Below are 19,305 nucleotides of genomic sequence, written 5' to 3'. Positions count from 1 at the left end.
CCTGGAGAGTGAATTTTATTAATCGGTGCTTTTGAACTTGTCTTAATGTAACACAAAGTATTGGGGAAGCACACATGCTTGATTTTAAGCTCAGTTGTTATTATCTAAAAGGTATGTGAAATGTCAAGTAGCTATATACTATTCCTGCATTTGCGACATAGAAATTCAAATAAATAATTAGTGTAAGGCTGACTGAAGTTGGAGGAGGAGGGGAACAAATTTTAGGGTAAGAAAATCCATCTTTATTGTTGTCAGAAAATCGTGCTTTTGGAATGGAGCAGTAAGTATTTAGTATTTCAACATTGATTCATGTTTGCTACCAGTATTGTAGGAGGCTGGATATACTGTCTGACTATTTATTGTGTTTTACTGAAATCAAGCGTTTCAAGCTACAGCTTTGGTGTACGTTTGTATTCGCAATTTGCAAGTGTCATGGTCTTAATTACAAAATGAGAGCAAATCTTGAAGAAGTCAAGAGTGATGCTAACTGCACTAATCCCATGTTGGACTAGAAAGTGCCTTTAAAACAAAAGCAACAAATTGTGATTGGTTACCTTATTTCCTAATATGGCAAAAATCTTTGGAATGAATACAAGGCTCTCCTAAATCTAATTGGTTTCAGTCAATTTGTTAAGACTGATTAGCTACCTGTAGTGTCTGGACAGCCTAATCTCTTGCTCAGCACTGTAGACAGCTATTGTGCATTGGTCAAACAGCAGTAAAACTGGCTTGATCAATGCTGGAGTTTGTGAAACACACAAATACTATCAGTTATTCATTGTTTCTTCACTGTTTTGAGTAAAGCCTGTGCATTAACATAATTTACAACGAAGCTGAAATAGCCTAGAAAAGAACAAAGAAAGGAAATGTTTTCTGCAGTTTGTTCCTTTGTGAAGAAACATGCAAATGCAGGTAGTGAAGATTTAATGAGTTACGAGGATCTTGTGAAAGAGAAAATTAAGAACCTGGATATTGGCTTTGAATGTTACCTGTGTTCATTGTATCTAGCTTGGTGTTTTAGAACAAATCATGCATTGGGGATAAGGAACTGAGTAATCCAGTGCTGGTTTGAAACTCATCTGGCCTCATCCTCGGAGCCTTAAAGCTACCGAGAGTTTTCAACAAGACCTATTAAGGGCACAATTTTTGCATCGAAGGTCTGGTTTTAAGAAAAAAAAAAAAATAATGCCTTGTTCTTTCAGAATTTTTCAAGTTTGCTGTAATTATTCTTGTTGAGTGAGGCTGCACAGGATTTGCCTATCAGTACTCCATGGCATAGCCTGTCGGTAGCAGAGCCCTGTAAAGCAGTCGAGCCAGGAAGCCCCGTGCTTGTAGATTAGCTGTCATCTTCCCAAGATGAGCAGCAGATCACCGAGTCCTCATGCTCATCAGTTTGTTTAAACTTCCAGGCTGGCTCACTGAAAGAATTTATACTTCTAAATGGAGGGGGTTTTAAAATTTTTCTCTGATGCGGAGCGTGCTTGCAAGACCATTTGCCTATGGACAGGGTGGTGAAGGCAGCAAGAGCTCTTTCCACAGCACATTTCATAGAATCATTTTGGTTGGAAGAGACCCTCAGGATCATCAAGTCCAATTATAACCTAACTCTGGCACTAAACCATGTCCCTAAAAACCTCATCTAAACGCCTTTTGAACCCCTCCAGGGATGGTGACTCCACCACTGCCCTGGGCAGCCTGTTCCAATGCCTGACAACCTTTTACGGGAAGAATTTTTTCCTAATATCCAATCTAAACCTCCCCTGGTGCAACTTGAGGCCGTGTCTTGTTGTCCTACCACTTGCTACTTGGGAGACCAACACCCAACATGCTACAACCTCCTTTCAGGTAGTTGTAGACAGCGATAAGGTCTCCCTTATTGTTGGGAGTTACCTGTGGGGTTTGTGTCATCTCATGCCCAGTTGACCGAAGACAGCATTGCTGATGTGCTTATAAATCCACATAAACATCAGTGCATCTCTTCAAAAGGCGAAGAGCTGGGGTTTTCTTAAGACTCTGGATGAACAGCCCCCGAACCCTTCACCGTCTCACAGCCGATCCTGAAGCGCTTCCCCGCGGGCCGAGGCGGGAGAGGCGGCCGCGCGGTGGCTCTGCGGCTGCTGTGGTTGGTTCAGTGCGGCGAGCCCGCGCTTCACCTCAGGTCCCCACAGCCCCGCTCCGGGCGCTGCCCCGCTCCTCTCCACAGGGAAAGCGGCATGGAGGAACGGAGGGCGAGCGGGTGTTCTGTCCCCGCAGGGGCTCCTCTGGCGGGTCAGACCCTCTCCCGAGCCTGGCGAGCAGCGATAGCGCCCTCGTCCCTCCGGGGCGCTGCGTGAGGGCTGCGGGGCAGGACACCACCCGCCGCCCCGCCCCGGGACCGCAGGTGTCGGCGGGGGTGGGCTGTCCGCTTTGCCATGGCGGGGGCTGCAAAGGACACCCCGGAGGAGGTAAGGGGCTGGGTAGGGGGAAAGGCGGCCGGCGGGGGGGTTGAGCAGCCCCTCACTCAGCCACGGTCTCAGGGGGGAGTGGGGTTGGGGTCCCTTCTGTGCCCTCCTGCTCCGGCCCGCTGGTTTTTAATTCTTATTGCTATTAGGTTACCGAAAGGGAGGTGGGCACTCCTGGGGCAGCCCGAACTCGCTGCCGCCGTGTGTTGTGTGGTGCAGCCGTTCTCAGCGAGTTACCTGAGACGCTTCTTAAACCCTCACACGCACCCTCCGCCCCCTCCTCCCTCCCCACGCATCTCAGTGTGACTCGGGTGTTTTCCCTCCAGTGCTCTGCCCGCTCCGCTGGTAGAATAAAGCTCATTCTCCTTCCACCCTCTGCGCTCCGGGGCCATCTCTGCCCAAGGCGGGTGCGGTGTGTGGGTGGGATGCGCTTCGTTCTCCTCAGGAAGCCTCATCAACTCCTGACTTACAGATGGGTGTTGAAAAAAAGTATCTAAACCTTCCTCTTTAGACTCGGTTCTTGCTGAGATAGAAGTTAGAGGCAGACAAGAGTGGTGCCCCCCTCGCTGCGTCTCTTGCGGTCACGCCGGGAAGGCGCAGCTTCAGAACAGGGGGGCCGAGGACATTCAAGCCATGGAGTTGATCAGATGCTGTGGGCACGTGCTGTTCAGGCTTGAAATTCTATGTTCAGAAAGCATCTAGGTGAATTAATGGGAGAAGTCTGCAGATTTTAAACAGAAATGCTGTCTTTGCCTCTATGTTGGCGGCAGCTGGAAGAATATCCCGGGAAAGCACCTGTGTACCCTCCGCTGTTCACGTGCCCTTTGGAGGTGTCTGCACCCAAGCCGTGCTCCTGTTGTTTCTTCCACGCAGGGGTGGGCTGATGTCGCTGAGAAACCTGAAAACAGTCCTCAAGATACTTGATATGAGGGACCTGGGATGCCACCCATGACTGTCACGCTTGTAAGAGGCAGTTTTAGGGTCACTCCCAGAACAGAGACATTACCAATATTATTTCTGCACTGAGAGAAAAGCTGACTCAAAACCTGCTCCTCGTTAGCTACGTTTTCATTGTTTCTCAGATAAACCCAGGCTGGCGTTTATCTCTGAGCCACAGGTTTTGCTCTTTTTTCTTACTGCTTTAAAATTACTTGTTGGTTCAGTTCTGGACTCAACTGATAAATAATAGCTTAGGACAAAATGCGGCTGCTCCCTATGCCCGTAATGTTCATGCAACATCTTCATACAGTTGAAAACAGTAGTTTTCAATGTGCTTAAATACTTTCTTTAGAAATAAAATGATATGTTGTAAGCATTGTATTCAAATTCTATCCTGTTGAGGAACAGAAAATTTACAAGCAATGGAAAGTACAGTTTTAACTTATGAGAGAATGAAAAATAAAGGAACTGTAGTGTATGAGATGCATTCATTTTCTATAACAATGTTTAAACTTATTCTTCTATTTAAGAAGCAAAATCAAATCTGTCAGCTATTATGCTGTCTTGCTTTACCTTGAGACACAATTAACTTTTATATGAAGGGGGCATGTATAGGGACAAAATTGTCAAGTTAATCTGAGAACAAAATATGTTATAACTTCATCTGACCTTCCTTTCTCTTACCTCTCACCCCATCCTCTCACCTTTTTTCTAAAGACTATAGAAGCAATTTGGTGTTGACATTCAACTACACCAGAGGGATCTCAAAGCAAAATTAACATTGTCAGTACTTTGTATTTTGTTCCTTATTTGACCACTGCCTACACATTCAGACCTTTAATTAATTTTGGAGTGCTTGAAGCTTACTGACGAACTTGCAACAAGTGAAAAAGCTTTCACTGGATTGCACAGAAACCAAGTGATTTCTTTTGCTCAAGGCAGCCATGCAGCAGGGAAATTTAAGATAAAAACCCTGATAGCACATTGACCATGAGCAACTGCCGTTGGTCAAGCTGCACAAGCATGATGTTACCCTTCTTCAGTTTCTGGTGTCATTATTATAGCAATATCATGTAGTCCCAACCAGGGCTAGATCTGTGACAGACAGCTGCCATGTGTATCTTTTCTACTCTTAACTGTCAGCCCAAGAAGTTAGAAGGAAGAAAATATTTCAACTTTGCTGGTGCAGAGACCTACCTTCATTTTTACCACTGTTGAATGGGCTACTGAGGTAGAAAATGTGGTGATTACCATGTAACTTCAATAAAGAGAGCCAGAATAGATCATGGGCTGCTTGTTTTGGAAAAAGACACCAGCACGTAGAGTCAGAATAATTATTTCTCAGCAGATAAACAGAAACTATGGGGCACTCAATGAAGTTACCAGGCAGCAGATCTGCAATGAAAGCAGTGGCATTTCCTTTCATGGTATGTGTCATTCACACATAGAACTGCTGTGGTATATTATGACTCGAAGCATGAATGAGTTCCAAAAATAATTAGGCAAAATAAAAGGAGAACAGTTATTAAACAACAATCAGGATGTAACTTCCATTTTGGGAAGTACACGAACTGCTGATTGCTCGCAGTTTTGAGGCTGACTGAGCAGGACATCTCTGTGTGCTGTGTCCATTTGACACCTTGTTTTGTTCTGAAAAAAACATTCAGAAAAAAATAGTGAAAATTTAACTACTGCTGTGACAAAAGTATCAACTTGGCTTCAAGGTGATCTGGGAGTGTGGTTCAGAAAGCAGCTGGGCAGCATCCTTGGGGTGTGTGGAATCACAGCGAGACTTTAAAAAAAAAAAGTGAATGTATTAAGATTATAAATTTCCTAACTATGAAGCTGATGTAAAGACAGGAGTACTGCCTACAGCTTGTAGGTTTAGAACTTGGTTGAGTGTTTCCTGTAAGACAACTTTAATTAGAGCAATTCTTAAGAACTTAAATTTCTTTGTTTTATAAAAATATTTTGGAATCGTACCTTTTATATGGAGGCATTTCTTTTCCTGTGTTCTCATGGCCTTAGCTATTGAAAGGATGTGAGGCGATGGTTTTAAACTGAAAGAGAGATGTAAGGAAGAAACTTTTGTGACAAGGGTGGTGAGACACAGGAACAGGTTGCCCAGAGGAGTTGTGGATGCCCCAACATTGGAAGAGTTGAAGGTGAGGAGCAATGGGGCTCTGAGCAACCTGGTCTGGGTAAAGGCGTCCCTGCCAATGGCAGGGGAGTGAACTGGATGATCTTTAAAGGTCCCTTCCAACCCAGATCATGAATTGAATAGAGTAGAGTAGAGTAGAGTAGAGTAGAGTAGAGTAGAGTAGAATAGAATAGAATAGAATAGAATAGAATAGAATAGAATAGAATAGAATAGAATAGAATAGAATAGAATAGAATAGAATATTCTGAGTTGGAAGGGACCCACAAGGATCATCAATTCCAACTTAGGTATGAAAAAGGGAGAGTCACTTTGTGTAGCAAATATCTATATAGTCTGTTTGTTGTGTTTAAAGTTTCTTTCCAAATTAAATAGTATATTGTTCTGATGAAGTCTGTCTCGTGACTGTTTACCTCTCTTTTTTTCTGGAAAGAAGAAAATTGCCCATATGGAGTCAAGTGACGTCTGCTGTGGCTATAATACCATTCTGTACCTCGTGACCTGACACTGTCCTCTTGGGTGTAGTAATGGGATATTGCCCCATTTTTCTCTGTGGAAACAGAAAAAGGAAAGAATCCTGATAACTTGAGCTTGCTTGTTCACACCCACTCAGATAAAACAGTTCAAAGGCAAATGATTAGATGATGAAAGGCTCTGTCTAGAAATCTAAAACTTATCAAAACTGTTAGGTAGTAAAGATGATGGTACTTAGTAAATTTAAAAACATTGAGAAATTAGGTGATGTATCAGAATCTTATCATTGTGGGGGAACTCATTACCATATATCTATTTTTATCCTGATCTAACATAAGAATTAAGGGCTTGTGTCTTCAGTTCAGAGGGAGGGCAGACCCAGGATTAATTTTGCTGCTTCTACTCACGTTTCCTGGTTCCTGCTCACAGCAATCTTTAAAGAGAGACTGCAAGCCTTCAAGTCTAAATTTGGGTTGGATTTGTTGCCCCTTTGAAAGGGATACAAGATTAATGCTGAGTCTTTTTCTTCCCGTATTTTGAATTTTATGGCATGAAATTAAGTCTTAAGTTTTTTTTTAAAAGGCTTTTTAGTATTGTGGAACTTGTACTATTGGAGAACATAGCGTTCTTCATTAGAATTTCTATTAGTCTCTGTATTTTTTAATCTTTTCATTGCGGTTATGAAACCTTTTCAGCTTTTGTCTTACTCTCATTTAGCAGTTCTATCAGAGAATATTGTCAGATGCTTATGATACTTTTCAAACATCAAAAAACAAATGAGAGCACGGTTTTGCAAAATTTTTGAAACACACCTGGAGTGACTTAAAGCCCTTCCTAAACAGGGCATGGGCCCCAATATTCCCTTTCTTTATTATGCCAACTTTCACAAAAGTTGTTGAAAAGTCAAGTCAAAAGGAAGGTGTACAAAGTCAAGCAACTTTATCAGGGTCACACCAGCATTTTGTGACAAAGGAAGGAACGAAACAACGATGTTTCAAATCTATTCGGTCTCCATTTGTCTGTGGATCTTTCCTTCTAATTACCATGGCATGTGAGCGTATATCAATTATTATGGTCTGAAAGGTTAATATAAGAAATTGTTTTCTTTAGAAAAGTTTTCAACCTCGAAGAAATCCGAATTAAACATTCAGAGACAAAACTAAGCTCAGAAAAGAGCGTAACAGTGTGTGTACTTCTGTGCTGCTTCTTGCTTGTTTGTGGACTTGTTTCTTTTCAACAGCTTGTGAGAAGCAGGTGGGTAAGCCCGGTTTCCCTTGTAGGAGCACTATAATCTGGTTTTAGGGGCTGAATTAAGGAACAAGACCATTAAAAACCAAAGCAATGAGCATCCAAATGTCTGTTGATGGTAGGGGTTGAGGGCCTATGGATTTCATAGCGAAATGCCTGTGAAGCAAATCCCTGAATTTGGTGTTTGCCTTAGACTTTAACTTTGCAACTTCTGTAGCTTTTGACTTGTCTACCTTCTTTTTCTCATCACTCCTTCTGATTCATCTTGAACAGGAATATCGGCTCTCGATTTGCAGCAAATTGTGCTACGCGATAGGAGGAGCCCCAAATCAAGTGGCAGGGAGTGCTGCTGCTTTCTTCCTGCAGATCTACCTGCTGGACATAGCCCACGTAAGTAGCACAAGAAACCTTCACAGATTGTAGACTTAGCTCAGCCTTGATGTTGTCAACAATATCCCTGGAATGATAAAAGCTGAATTAGCTAATAAAGCTTTTAAATTGTCTTGTTATCATAGCCTCTAGCTGTCCAGCATCCTGGAAACTTCATGAACTTGTCCAGAAATATATTATTTTTTCTTTTTTCACTAGTTTCCTTTCCATCTTCAAGGGGCCATTGTTTGCTTTTAGTTTGGGAATATTAGAAGAACTTTAGGCACGGTAGAGCTCACATACAGACACAAGAAAAAGCAGTTTTCTGTGTCAGAGAGATAAGATATAAGACATCTGAAACATGAACAGCACCATGCTGAGGTCATGAAGTTTTGTTCATTTGTTTTAGTTAAAAATCACTGCAGTTGCATCCAGTGGCCACTATAACTTCACATACATTTTATTTGCTTTGTCTAGGATAATTTCTTTGCAAAGAAAGCTTAGTTATCTTTCCAGAAGGTTCTTTGCTTCCTGTCTTTGGCTTTCTGGTGCAGAAGTAGACCTGGTAAAACAAAGCACTAGGAGTCATCTTGTTCATCTGACTTTCAGCTGCTCCAACTGGATTTCAGGACAGCAGAGAAACAGAAAAATGATCCATAAACATTTTTTACCAGTTTGGATTGTCTTGTATGTCTGTGTGGTAACTAGGTGATACAGACAGAATATTATAGAATAGGAAAAAAAGGATTTTAGGAAGGTGAAGGCAAATTGCAGGAACTGTGAGAACAGATGTAGCTGAAACTACATGAGTGGGTTTCAGCACAGATGACTTTTTATTTGCTGGAAAGAACAGGAGGTTCTGGATCAGATATTGTTATCCGTTTGCTGTTTAAGCTGTAGAAAGACAGGATATCATGAAGAGGGGGAGTGAAGGTCTCCAAAAGGTTGGGTTTATGGTTTTCTGATATCAGAAGCTGAGGTGTGACCCACTGAAAAAATTTGCAACACAATAAGACTGGTATGTAAAAGCAAAATCTTGAGTGTCTTGTTGAAACCAAAGTCATAAGATTTAGCAAAGGGGCCAGTTTTGGATAGTGATGTCAAAGATGGCAAGTGGAGAGAAGGATTTGGGGGTGCTGGGGGATGAAAGATTGGACATGAGCCGATAATGTGTGCTTGCAGCCTAGAAGGCCAATTGTATCTTGGGCTGCATAAAAACCAGCAGGTGAAGGGATGTGATTCTGCCCCTCTGCTCCGCTCTGGTGAGACCCCACCTGCAGTTCTGTGTCCAGCTCTGGGGTCCTCAGCACAGGACACACATGGACCTGTTGGAGAGGGGCCAGAGGAACCACAGAAATGATCCGAGGCTGGAACAGCTCTGCTGGGAGGACAGTCTGAGAGAGTTGGGGTGTTCAGCCTGGAGAAGAGAAGGCTCCAGGGAGACTTTATTGCAGCCTTTCAGTCCTTAAAAGGGACCTATAAGAAAGATGAGGACAGATGGTTTAGCAGGGCCTGTTAAAGCAGAACAAGGGGTGATGGTTTTAAACTGAAGGAGGGGAGATTCAGATCAGACATGAGAAAGAAATTTGTTACACTGCGGGTGGTGAAACCCTGGCCCAGGTTGGCCAGAGAGGTGGTGGATGCCCCATCCCTGGAGACACCCCAGGCCAGGCTGGACGGGGCTCTGAGCAACCTGATCTGGGTGAAGATGTCCCTGCTCATGGCAGGGGTTGGACTGAATGAGCTTTGAAGGTCCCTTCCAACCCAAACTATTCTATGATCTGATGATGATGTGGAGTCTGAGGAGCTGGAGACAGAACAGGTAACTGGGAGATGCTGCAGGGAGGTGGATGCATCTCTGACTACAACTGTTTTACACTTACATCAAGAATGGCAATACAAGCATTGAGAATGAGAAAGACACTAATACTGTTTTCCCAGTGTGCTTATAAATACAGCAATTTCCTCATTTTCTAACACAAAAATTGGAAATTCTTGAAGCTAGGGATTGTTTATTTCTTCATGTGTTTGTGTACATTGCACAGAAAGCTGGGGTTCTTGCATCTTTGGGCACTACCTAAGTAAAAGACATAATAATAATTATTTTGTTAACAAGCTCATACTGAAACCAAGTAATTTTGCTTAATGTTTGTAATGATACACTTAGTACTTCCTTAAGGGGCTTAATTATTTGTTCCTTGATGGTTTAGTTTGTTCTCTGAAGAAATCCCGAAGAGACAGGATTTATTTCAAGGCCTGATAAACAGCTCTGAAATCCTGTGGTGTTTTCTACATATTTTCAGTGCAGAGAACATAATTTTATAGCCACTACTTGAATTTAATTCTTGCCCACTTAGAGGGCAGAACAGTTTTAGCACTTTGAGATTATGAAATTCGCTAGGTATAATCTGTCATACAGGATCTGGATCCTTTCTAAGAAAATTACATTTTGTTCATTTGCTCTAGCTTACATTTTTCCATTTGAATTCAATATTCCACCTAAATTATCTGTATTATATCATTTACTATGGACATATAAAGGTAACTCCAAACCATACAGGATCCTTGAGTCAAATTACCAGACAACACCAGAATCTTTGATAATAGGATCCTGACCTTCATTCATTTTGAGATGCGTGAATTTAACATATTTTATCTCGTGTTTTATTAACACTGAGCAGTTTCTGGCATTGGTACAGATGGACACTGTCTACATTTAGAGACTAAGAAGTGCAGCCAAGGGACTTATAAGCCCACAACGATGATGAAGACAGGGTGACTACACAGACTGCTGCACTCCTGATATGGGAGGTTTTAATTTTCCTCAAGGCTTTTTCCACCTCTCTTTATCTAATACTCACTTGCTTCCTGGCTATTCAAGTTATCTGAACAAAACACCAATGCGAAACCCACTTAATTTGGCGTTTTCTGTCTCTGTGTCCCTCATAACTGCAGTATTTCAATGCCTGCACCTTTCTGACTGCTGTTTTCTTCTTGTTTTGGCTGACATGCCTCTTGAGAAGCCGTAGTGACCTGTGAGCAGTTCCAGCGCAGCCCCCACAGCAAGTCTGGCTCAGGGCTGGTGGGCTGCTGGCCACCCTGGCTGTGGGAAGCCACAAGTCAGCAAAGGTGGATGAGGGGAACGCCAGCAAACTGCTGTGGGACACAGGCCAGCGCTCATCCCAGCTTTATCCTGTGGTGCAGCAATAGGATCATAGAATGTCCTGAGTTGGAAGGGCCCACAAGGATCATCCAGTCCAAGTGTTCAGGAAGCCAGTGTTCAAGAAGAGACTGGACAATGGCCTCAGACACATGGTGTGAACTGTGGGGTTGTCCTGTGCAGGGACAGGAATTGGACTCCATGATCCTTGTGGGTCCTTCCAGCTCAGGCATTCTATGATTCTATGACTCTGCCTCCCTTACAGTTTCAGTGGCATGAACTGAGCACTTGAAAGAGAACCCACCTTTTTCAACTGTTGCATGATACAAATTCCTCAGCTCTCCACAGATATATGTGGAAAATAACTAATTCTCCTGGGATAAACTGTTTCTGTAGAGATACTTAATATGGTCCTTCTGGGTTAACTTCACAGGTTTGCTGCTTGGCCATTTTCTCCTCTTATGTAATCCGTGAACGCTTTTCCACTGAGGTTTGTTGGACATGTGCTGGCAACTTTGATTGGAACAGATGTTCCTTATGCAGTTCAGTTGTCACAATTCAGTTCTAGGGGGATAAATCTCGCTGTGCCACAACCTCTTCTGCAGCCACATGCCACCACTTGGCAGCCTTGTCCGTAATCTCGAGAGATGAAAAAACAGAAGGGCATGTAAACAACTCCCTCTACTTTTTTTTTTTTCCTAGATCAGGTCAAGATAAAGATGGGGAAATGGGTCTGTGTGGGGAGCAAAGCGAGGAGATAATTACATGGGCACATGGTCAGGTTTTATGACTGAAACAAAGGCTTTAATCTACTATTTGACTGACTCATTTTCCTAGTTTTAAACACATTTATAATCTCTCCTTCCGTGCACTTTTCCCCTCTAATCCATTCTTGCATAGTGCCTGTCTCAATGTCTTGTTTATTTACTACGGGTAACCAGTAGTAATTTCTATGACTGCAGCGGACATGTTTTGTAAATGAACTATCATTATTCTTCTAAACACTGAGGTTTATTCTAGAAAGTTGCTTTGTGCTGTTTCATTGTATTGTGAGACAGTGGCTCCTGTTTACAGTATGGTGTCTGTACTTTCAGATTACTCCGTTTCATGCTTCTTTGGTGCTGTTCATTGGCAAAGCCTCAGGTGCAGTTACTGATCCTGTTGCTGGCTTTTTTATTAGCAAAAGTAGATGGACAAAAATTGGCCGTCTCATGCCCTGGTAAGCATAAATGAGTGCATATACTTATATATATAAATATTAATATTATGTGTTGTGATCGTATAGCCACCTCATTGAATTAGACTAATTTTCCATCGCTTGTTTCCCAGACAACAGTGATTCATTCTACATATGCAAAATTTTTTTAAAAAGGTCATGTAATCATGTAATTTCCTTTTAACTCGTTCACCCACAGAAACACAGAAGAAGTTTTCTACCACACAGAAAAATAAAGCCAAGACACTGCGTTCTTAACAAAACTGGAAGCTCAGATCTAAAACTTCCTTTATTCTGCGGTTGAATTTTCATCATTGTCTAGACTCTCTAAGTTTGGTTTCACTCCACCAAAGTTGGAACTTGTTTCTACTTGTGTCCTGGTGCCTTCACTTCTCACATCAGCCTTCCAGGAGCTCCGTTAACTTTAATTCTCTCAGCCTTTTAATTTGGGAAAGCATGTGTGCACACATGTGGGACAGATGTGACACCACAGCGCAGCAACCAGTGCTGCCCTGGCACTTTTACATTCTCTTTACAGCAGTCCTTCTGGTCCTGCTTCTCGCACGTCCCTGTAATCAAAATACTTAATTAAAAAATCACTATGATTTTATAATGGAACAAGATGCTGTAAGATTTTGATCAGCATGTCAAAAGGGACAGAGTGACGTTTCACTGTGACATACTTACCTCTTGTAAATGCTCCAGCTAGTGGACTTGTTCATGTGCTCTAAGGATGTTAGAAGAATGAATGTTACTTGTATAGGAAGGAGATGATTGACAGGTGTGAACAAGAAAATTGGAAAGGAATAGTCTATGTTAGGGGAACCTAAGCTCATCTGTGCCACAGGGCATTTATTTGTTGGGTTCTTAATATTTTGGAAGTCTGAGTAGTTTGTGAAATAGGTAGTCTTTCATCACTGCTCTATCTCATGCATTATAAGGTTGTATTGTAAGATTTTTGATTACTTTATCCTGAGTAAATAAATTGAATTTTAATGGATAATAAGCCCAGTTTTTTTAGCTGGTGGTTCCCTTGCTGTTGTGTGGTTTTAGGGCTACAGAAACATCTTATATCTGACAAAGAATAGAAGGCAAGTACATGCTGGAAGGTGGCTGAGATCAGCTGCTCTTGGCCCCGGCAGGAAAAGGGACTTGGGGTCAAAGTTAAACTTTTCGTCAAGAGCCCCACAGGGAAAGAGGATCTTGCTGCTCTTGCTCTTTTCAGGATTTGGTTTGTAGCCAGGTGAATTTAATGCTCGTCCAACAAGCACTGAATTAACCAGGTAACAAAGTCATTAAAAAAGAAAATACTGACTTTTTATACAAGTGCCATTAGATGTATTCTGATGCCTTGGGTTTTTTTCAGTTCTCTGAAAAGACCGCAAATACACGTGTTTAGTGTTAGCGTTAAATCGATGTTAGAATAACTTCCACCCTAGCACAAGCATGAACTTATCAGCCCTTTGCACTGTAAGCCAATTACTGTACAACTTGCTTTTCTTACAGGAAAAGTGCTTATCTAACCCAGCCTTTAACTTGCATTTGTCAAACAGCTGCTTTCTTTCCAGAAGGATTTTGTCTGTATTTTTGGTCATGGTAAATTTTCATGCGAATTTTGTTCCTCCATTTTGGAGGTCAGAACATACTTACGCAAAGCTGAAAATGGGTCTTCGGCTAGTTAAAAAATACTTCAGTATTTTGAAATTATTCTGACTTCTTAAGTATCTAGAGTGAAGCAATGGAATTGGCTCAGTCAGAAAAGCTTGCCAGAGAAGCAAGAACATTAGTAAAGAAGGTGAATGTTTGACTATAGCTTAATACTGTACTCAATATAATAAGCTATCAATCTCTATTGATCTATTTTATGTAAGGTGTTTAAAAGGCACAAGCAGAAATTTACTTCAAATACACAAACCTGGTCAAATATTTTGTCAAAGGAGATAATAGTAGAATATTAGATATTCAGCAACTTCAGCAAGGCTCTGAAAACTCAGGAAAGGAAAATGTGGATAGAGGAGAGAAAGAGGGAAGAATACTAAGAGGGTTATTGCTGAAAAGCTGCATGCAAAATTGACTATGAAAATATTTTACTAGGGTGAATCTATCAGGACACCAGTCTGGAAGAGCTCATGCTTTTGGAAAGGAAAGTCAATTCCCTGAAATGTATTAGAATTTGATCCTTATTTGTGTTTTCCATTGCTGACCGGCTGTGGATGAACTGTGGCCTGGGGACCCAAGGGACAGAGAATACCAGAACCTGGCACTTTCCTTCAGTGCTCAGCTCCCGGTGACGCTGGCCATCCCAAAGAGCAGCGTGGGAAAGCCATTGTTTTACTAAACTATTTACCCACATTACTCTTTTGTATTCCAGGTTTTCAGTTGGCGATTGCAAAATAATCAGCTGACCCCCAATGTCAATAGTACTGTTGTGAAGGGATTAATCTGTTTTCTCTTTTACGTGTTTGGATATTTTTTTGTTGGGGTCTTGGTCATCTAATTGCATTGTTTAATGCCTGATTTACAGGAATAGAGGAGCGCTCTGATTGCTGCTGCCACTCAGACTTTTCAGAAATAATAACATCTGACTGCCCCTTCCATATCATGGAGTTTGACAAGTGTTGTCTGCCTGAAACAATTTTTAGAGTAATGTAATTAATTGCTGGTGAATAGCAATGTCTAAAATTTAGATTTCTGTGGTTCTTTTTTTCTTTTTCTTAAAGGCACCTTCCTCACCACCTTTTGTTTTTGAAGTGATGAGGAATTTTGCTGTTGAGTTGAACTGAGCAAATTGTCATATACCCAAGTAGATACAAACTGCAGGAAGGTTTGCAGTAGGCTGTCTATTATCTTTTATGCAGTTTTCAGCATTTTTAAGTGTATTAATGTATTTGCACTTGCTCGAAGTAACAATGAAGAGGCCAAGTTGAGAGGAAAACTGGGGGTGTTAAAATCAGAAGAGGGAATCCTTGGTAATAAGGAGTCTCATGTAAAAATTGCTCAAGTGTGTGAAGACGTGGCAATAGATCTTAGTTCTCAGTGGCTCTTTCTAATAAAGGTGTAGCCTGAGACATGTACTAGGGAATGGCAATACATGTATGTGTTACAGTGCATGTAAAGGGAAATTGAGTGTATTCTGAGTGAGATATTAACTGAAGTATAACTCTTTTCTTTCAGATTTGCTGTTTTTTATCAATATTATGGAAATACTTGTATACATTTTATATTAATCTGTGTATTTAATGCATGTTAACACTAAATACTTAAAAACATGGCGTTATTGTAGTTAGAAACACTGCACATAAAATCAATTGCATTATATTGATTATCAGCAGGAAAAATTAATGTACTTTGCTATCATTATGTTGAGATTGTTGATGTGTCGACCTTCTTTGCAGGATGCTGGCATGTACACCCTTCACAGTAGCGTCCTATTTTTTTATGTGGTACCTGCCTCCTTTTGTATCAGGAAGAGTTGCGTGGTACCTGATTTTCTACTGCCTTTTCCAAGCACTGACCACAGTAAGTAGATAAATAATGATGTTCTCAGCAGTAACCTGCTTGTTTTCTTCGTATGTTAATGCATTCAGATTTAGTAAACTGAGATTTACCAAAACTTTACATTTGATTTCAGCTTCTAGTGTGTTCAAGGGATAGCCAGATGTTCTTTTATCAGACTCTCTGCTGGCTGATGCTTTCTGCCAATGCTTTCTCTGGCAAATGACCTTTTAATTTGGACACGTTACCTCCAACCACTTTCATTGGCAGTGTCCTAGATACTCAACTCATTCTTGTATAGATCCACAGAAACATTCGGATTTCTAACTCCGGTTACATAACTAACTTCTCAGAACTTCTATTTTTAGGGGCAATTTGGGAGACCAGGTAGCTTTGTGGTTCTAGTTCTGGGTGTTTTGACTCAAGCTAGAAGACAATGAAAAGTCAGGGTACCAGTCGTCATTGTGATATTCATACTTGGGTAGAAGAGTTTGGGTACATGAACTTTTTAATACAGCCCAGAACTTGCAGTATTTATGCAGAACCCATCATTTCAGTGGATCCCAAAGAACTTCTCTGGCACTTTCCACACTGTACGTGTAGGCTTGAGTCACCCCATTTTGCCTTATAGCTAATACCAAGGTGGAAAAAGGTATTTTCCATGCACAGCAGATTAGGACTAGGAATGAGACGGCTGCCTTGCAGTTTGGCAGGGTGTATCCTGGCTGCTGGAATTCCACTTCCATGTTTTGAAAAGCAGCTTCCAAACATTTCAGCTTTACACAGGAATACAGAATTCCCAGGTCCAACACATCTGTAAACAGGAGAAAAGCCGAAGTCAAACAAGAAATACAAACATTTTAAATAGAATCATAGAATCATAGAACCCAAACTATTCACTAGCTCCTTTGTTTCCTCTGTGGAAAGATGGTCCAGAAAACATTCATAATGGCTTAAAATTGTTTTCTTTCCTCTCTCTTTTGAAGGAAAGACACAGGTTTTCCATGACAGAGCTTTGAAAACATATACATTTGCCATGTTTGGTGGAGGTGAACAGAAACTTATTTAGTACAAACAGAGTAGAATGCAGATTGTGAGACTTAATTGGCCTGGCTACAGACCTCTATGGTGGTGGAAACACCACAAAGACCTTGATTGTTCGAGCAGGTTCGTGTCCCACTTCCACAACAGTCTGATGGTTTGGCCTGTGTGCTGTTTCAAGATTTTAGGAGTTATTTTTCTTTTGGTTCAACATGATGAGGACAAGATCCCACTCACATCATCACCATCCAAAACATTAAGCTTTTAATATCCAATAGTTATTTTCAATGAAGTGCTACTGGAGATAAAGCCTCTTCTGTAGTAAAAGTGGGGTCCATTTACCCAGCATTGCAATAAATATTATCAGTGCATTTCCTCCACCACAATTTTACACCGAGGAATCAACTGCTAGATAGAGTGCTGTAAAAACAATCAATCAACACTCCTCATCTATGTCTTTGGTTGGTGTGTTGACATAGCAATTGGGTATTTCTGCCTATTCTTAAATTAAGGAGTGTGTGGCAAAATGGTGCAGAAGACAAGGTAGTTTTCACACTTATCTACTGGAGTTACATAGTAAGACAGATTCATACAGTCTTCTGGCTTGAATAAAGCAGAAAATTGTATTATCTTCATTATGTCTTCGTTTCCTGTTAATTAGTTTAAGCTAGGAACATGACAGTCTCCTAGTGCAAAGAAAACTAGATGCTTTATAGCCTGGCTGTGAAGGACGTTTTCCCAAGGAAGCTGAAGGAGCACAGCATTAATGTAAAGCCTGCTAGTAATTTATTATTTGTATTACGAAATATACTTTTTTTTTCTTTTTCTATGCTTTACAAATCAGAAATATATGTCTTTGTGCTAAAAAGTATAATGTTCTAATAAAGTGAATGTGCAAGGTCACATTAAATCATTTTTCCGGACATCAAGGGAATATAGCGTTTACTCTGACATTTCCTAAGTGATGTTCTTTCTTTGCATAGTTATTCCAAGTACCATATTCTGCTCTCACCATGTTTCTCAGCACAGACCAGAAGGAGAGAGATTCTGCAACAGCATACCGTGAGTGTGATCTGGGCTTTCTCATGTGGATTACGACTGAGCTTTATTTAAAATCATTCTCTGTCCATAGGAAGTTCCTAATGGTTTGTGTCCCTAGACCCAACTTTTATATGAGAGTTTTAATATCTAATGAAAAATATTTTGTCTTGTTAATGTTTCTATTTTTCTAGCTAAATAGGAGACTTTGATGTTTAATTGTCTCAAATTGTCTGATTAGCAATAAGCTCTTTTAGGTTTCTTGCTGGCCAGACGAAACAATGAAAATCACTCTTACTCAAGCCAGGGTAGGGAATAATTATTTCATTTAAAGGTGATTTGTAGGGGAAAAAACAATGTGCTGATCTTCTTCAACATTCAATTAAGGAATGTCTGGAAGTAATTTTGAGTATTTTCCTTTTTTTTTTTTAGTTCAGATTTCCTTAGGTTTATGTTTTATGTCATAAACCTGTTTTCTCTGAAAAAATTTTCAGAACTCATAAAGCCAAGACAGTTAACCTCACAAAAAAAGGAGAGTGATTTTGTGTGCATGTTCACACCAACTGAAATCTTTCTTTTGTTTCATCTGTGTTTATTTAATTCTAACATATACCAGGTAGTTTAACGACAGATCTGGCTGTAATGTAACTAGCATTCTGACTGTATTAGTTAAAAGAATGATGGCTTCCAGGCCATATCTCTGGCTCTTCAACAATCAAAACCAGACAAAGTTTTTGCTTTGAAGTAAATTGATCAGACCAAAAAAGTGCAATGAAAATATTTTCAACATTTCCTGTACAGATCATAAATTGAATGTAGGAGCAGTTTCTTCACTTCTTCTTCAGTCTTCAGCTGTGTCCGCACTCCTTCTTTACCATGTAGCTGCTCTCCTTCATGGCCACCAGCATTAAGCAAGGCAAAGAGAAAAGAGTCAAGTATCATGTCAAAGGCTTTTCTATATCTTAACTTGTCCTTCAGTGTTGCTTTACAATAACTTGTAGGTTTTTTGTTGCATCTGTTTTCTCTTCCTGGCAAGCGCCCTTTTCCACCATTCCTTCTAACCCTGAACATACTTGCTCGAGTATGTTGAAAACTGGACCAGAGAAGCACATGGAAATGGCCAGAAGTGCTAACAAAATCCTGTCAGAAATTGTAGATACAGTACTCTCTGAGCGACCCAATTCCTTTCCGGCCACACGAAACAGTTGTAATTTGCTTTATCATCAACTATCTCAAGAGAAAGTCTGGGCTGGCAGTCATAGGACAGGACTAAACAGCAGGAGGTTCCAGTTCTGTTCTGTTCTTTGGCACTGACTGTATTCTGAGTCATCTGGCCTAAATTCTAACTAAACCCATGTACCTAGTGTTTTCTATTGTCTGGGTTTATGTCTTCAGAGGCTGTGATCCAACTAAATGTGCTTCCCTATCTGTTAATCCCATGCAAGGCTTCATAGGCATGTGAAATTTGTGCTCGTAAAAGCTGCTGAACTCCATGCCTGAGAGGTGTTACAGGTTTATAGTGTCATTTTATTGTTCAGATAGGGTTTTACTTTTGAGTGTACAACTGTTCTCCTACGCCAAGTTAGGGTGCTGGTATGAACCATGGTTTTGACTTTTCATATGTTGGTATCTCTGTATACTTTGAAATCACATTTGTTTGGAGCCCAGTTTTCTTGTAATGATTATGACTATGTGATAGTCTCATCTTTTCCCCTTCTGTTTTGTT

The 19,305-nt window shown here is 40.9% G+C and overlaps 1 protein-coding gene across 4 annotated transcripts in view; it reads left to right on the top strand.

Moving 5' to 3' along the window:
* The first annotated feature begins 2,310 nt into the window (after positions 1–2,310).
* MFSD2B (MFSD2 lysolipid transporter B, sphingolipid) overlaps positions 2,311–19,305 on the top strand; it is a 41,037-nt gene continuing 24,042 nt past the window's right edge. Inside the window, exons 1-5 of one of the 4 annotated variants that reach the window (XM_080342189.1) lie at positions 2,311–2,444; positions 7,534–7,650; positions 11,884–12,008; positions 15,401–15,524; positions 17,525–17,603. In XM_080342189.1, coding sequence (XP_080198315.1) covers positions 2,412–2,444; positions 7,534–7,650; positions 11,884–12,008; positions 15,401–15,524; positions 17,525–17,603 — 478 coding nt within the window. In that variant the 5' untranslated portion in view covers positions 2,311–2,411. Of the gene's footprint in view, positions 2,445–7,533; positions 7,651–11,883; positions 12,009–15,400; positions 15,525–17,524; positions 17,604–19,305 lie in introns of those variants that run through there. The other 3 variants (XM_080342191.1, XM_080342190.1, XM_080342192.1) reach the window with 3 other exon arrangements.

Source organism: Nesoenas mayeri (genome assembly GCF_963082525.1).
Source record: "Nesoenas mayeri genome assembly, chromosome: 3".
NCBI classification, from domain to species: domain Eukaryota; kingdom Metazoa; phylum Chordata; class Aves; order Columbiformes; family Columbidae; genus Nesoenas; species Nesoenas mayeri.
This window is presented reverse-complemented; position numbering and strand designations above follow the sequence as displayed.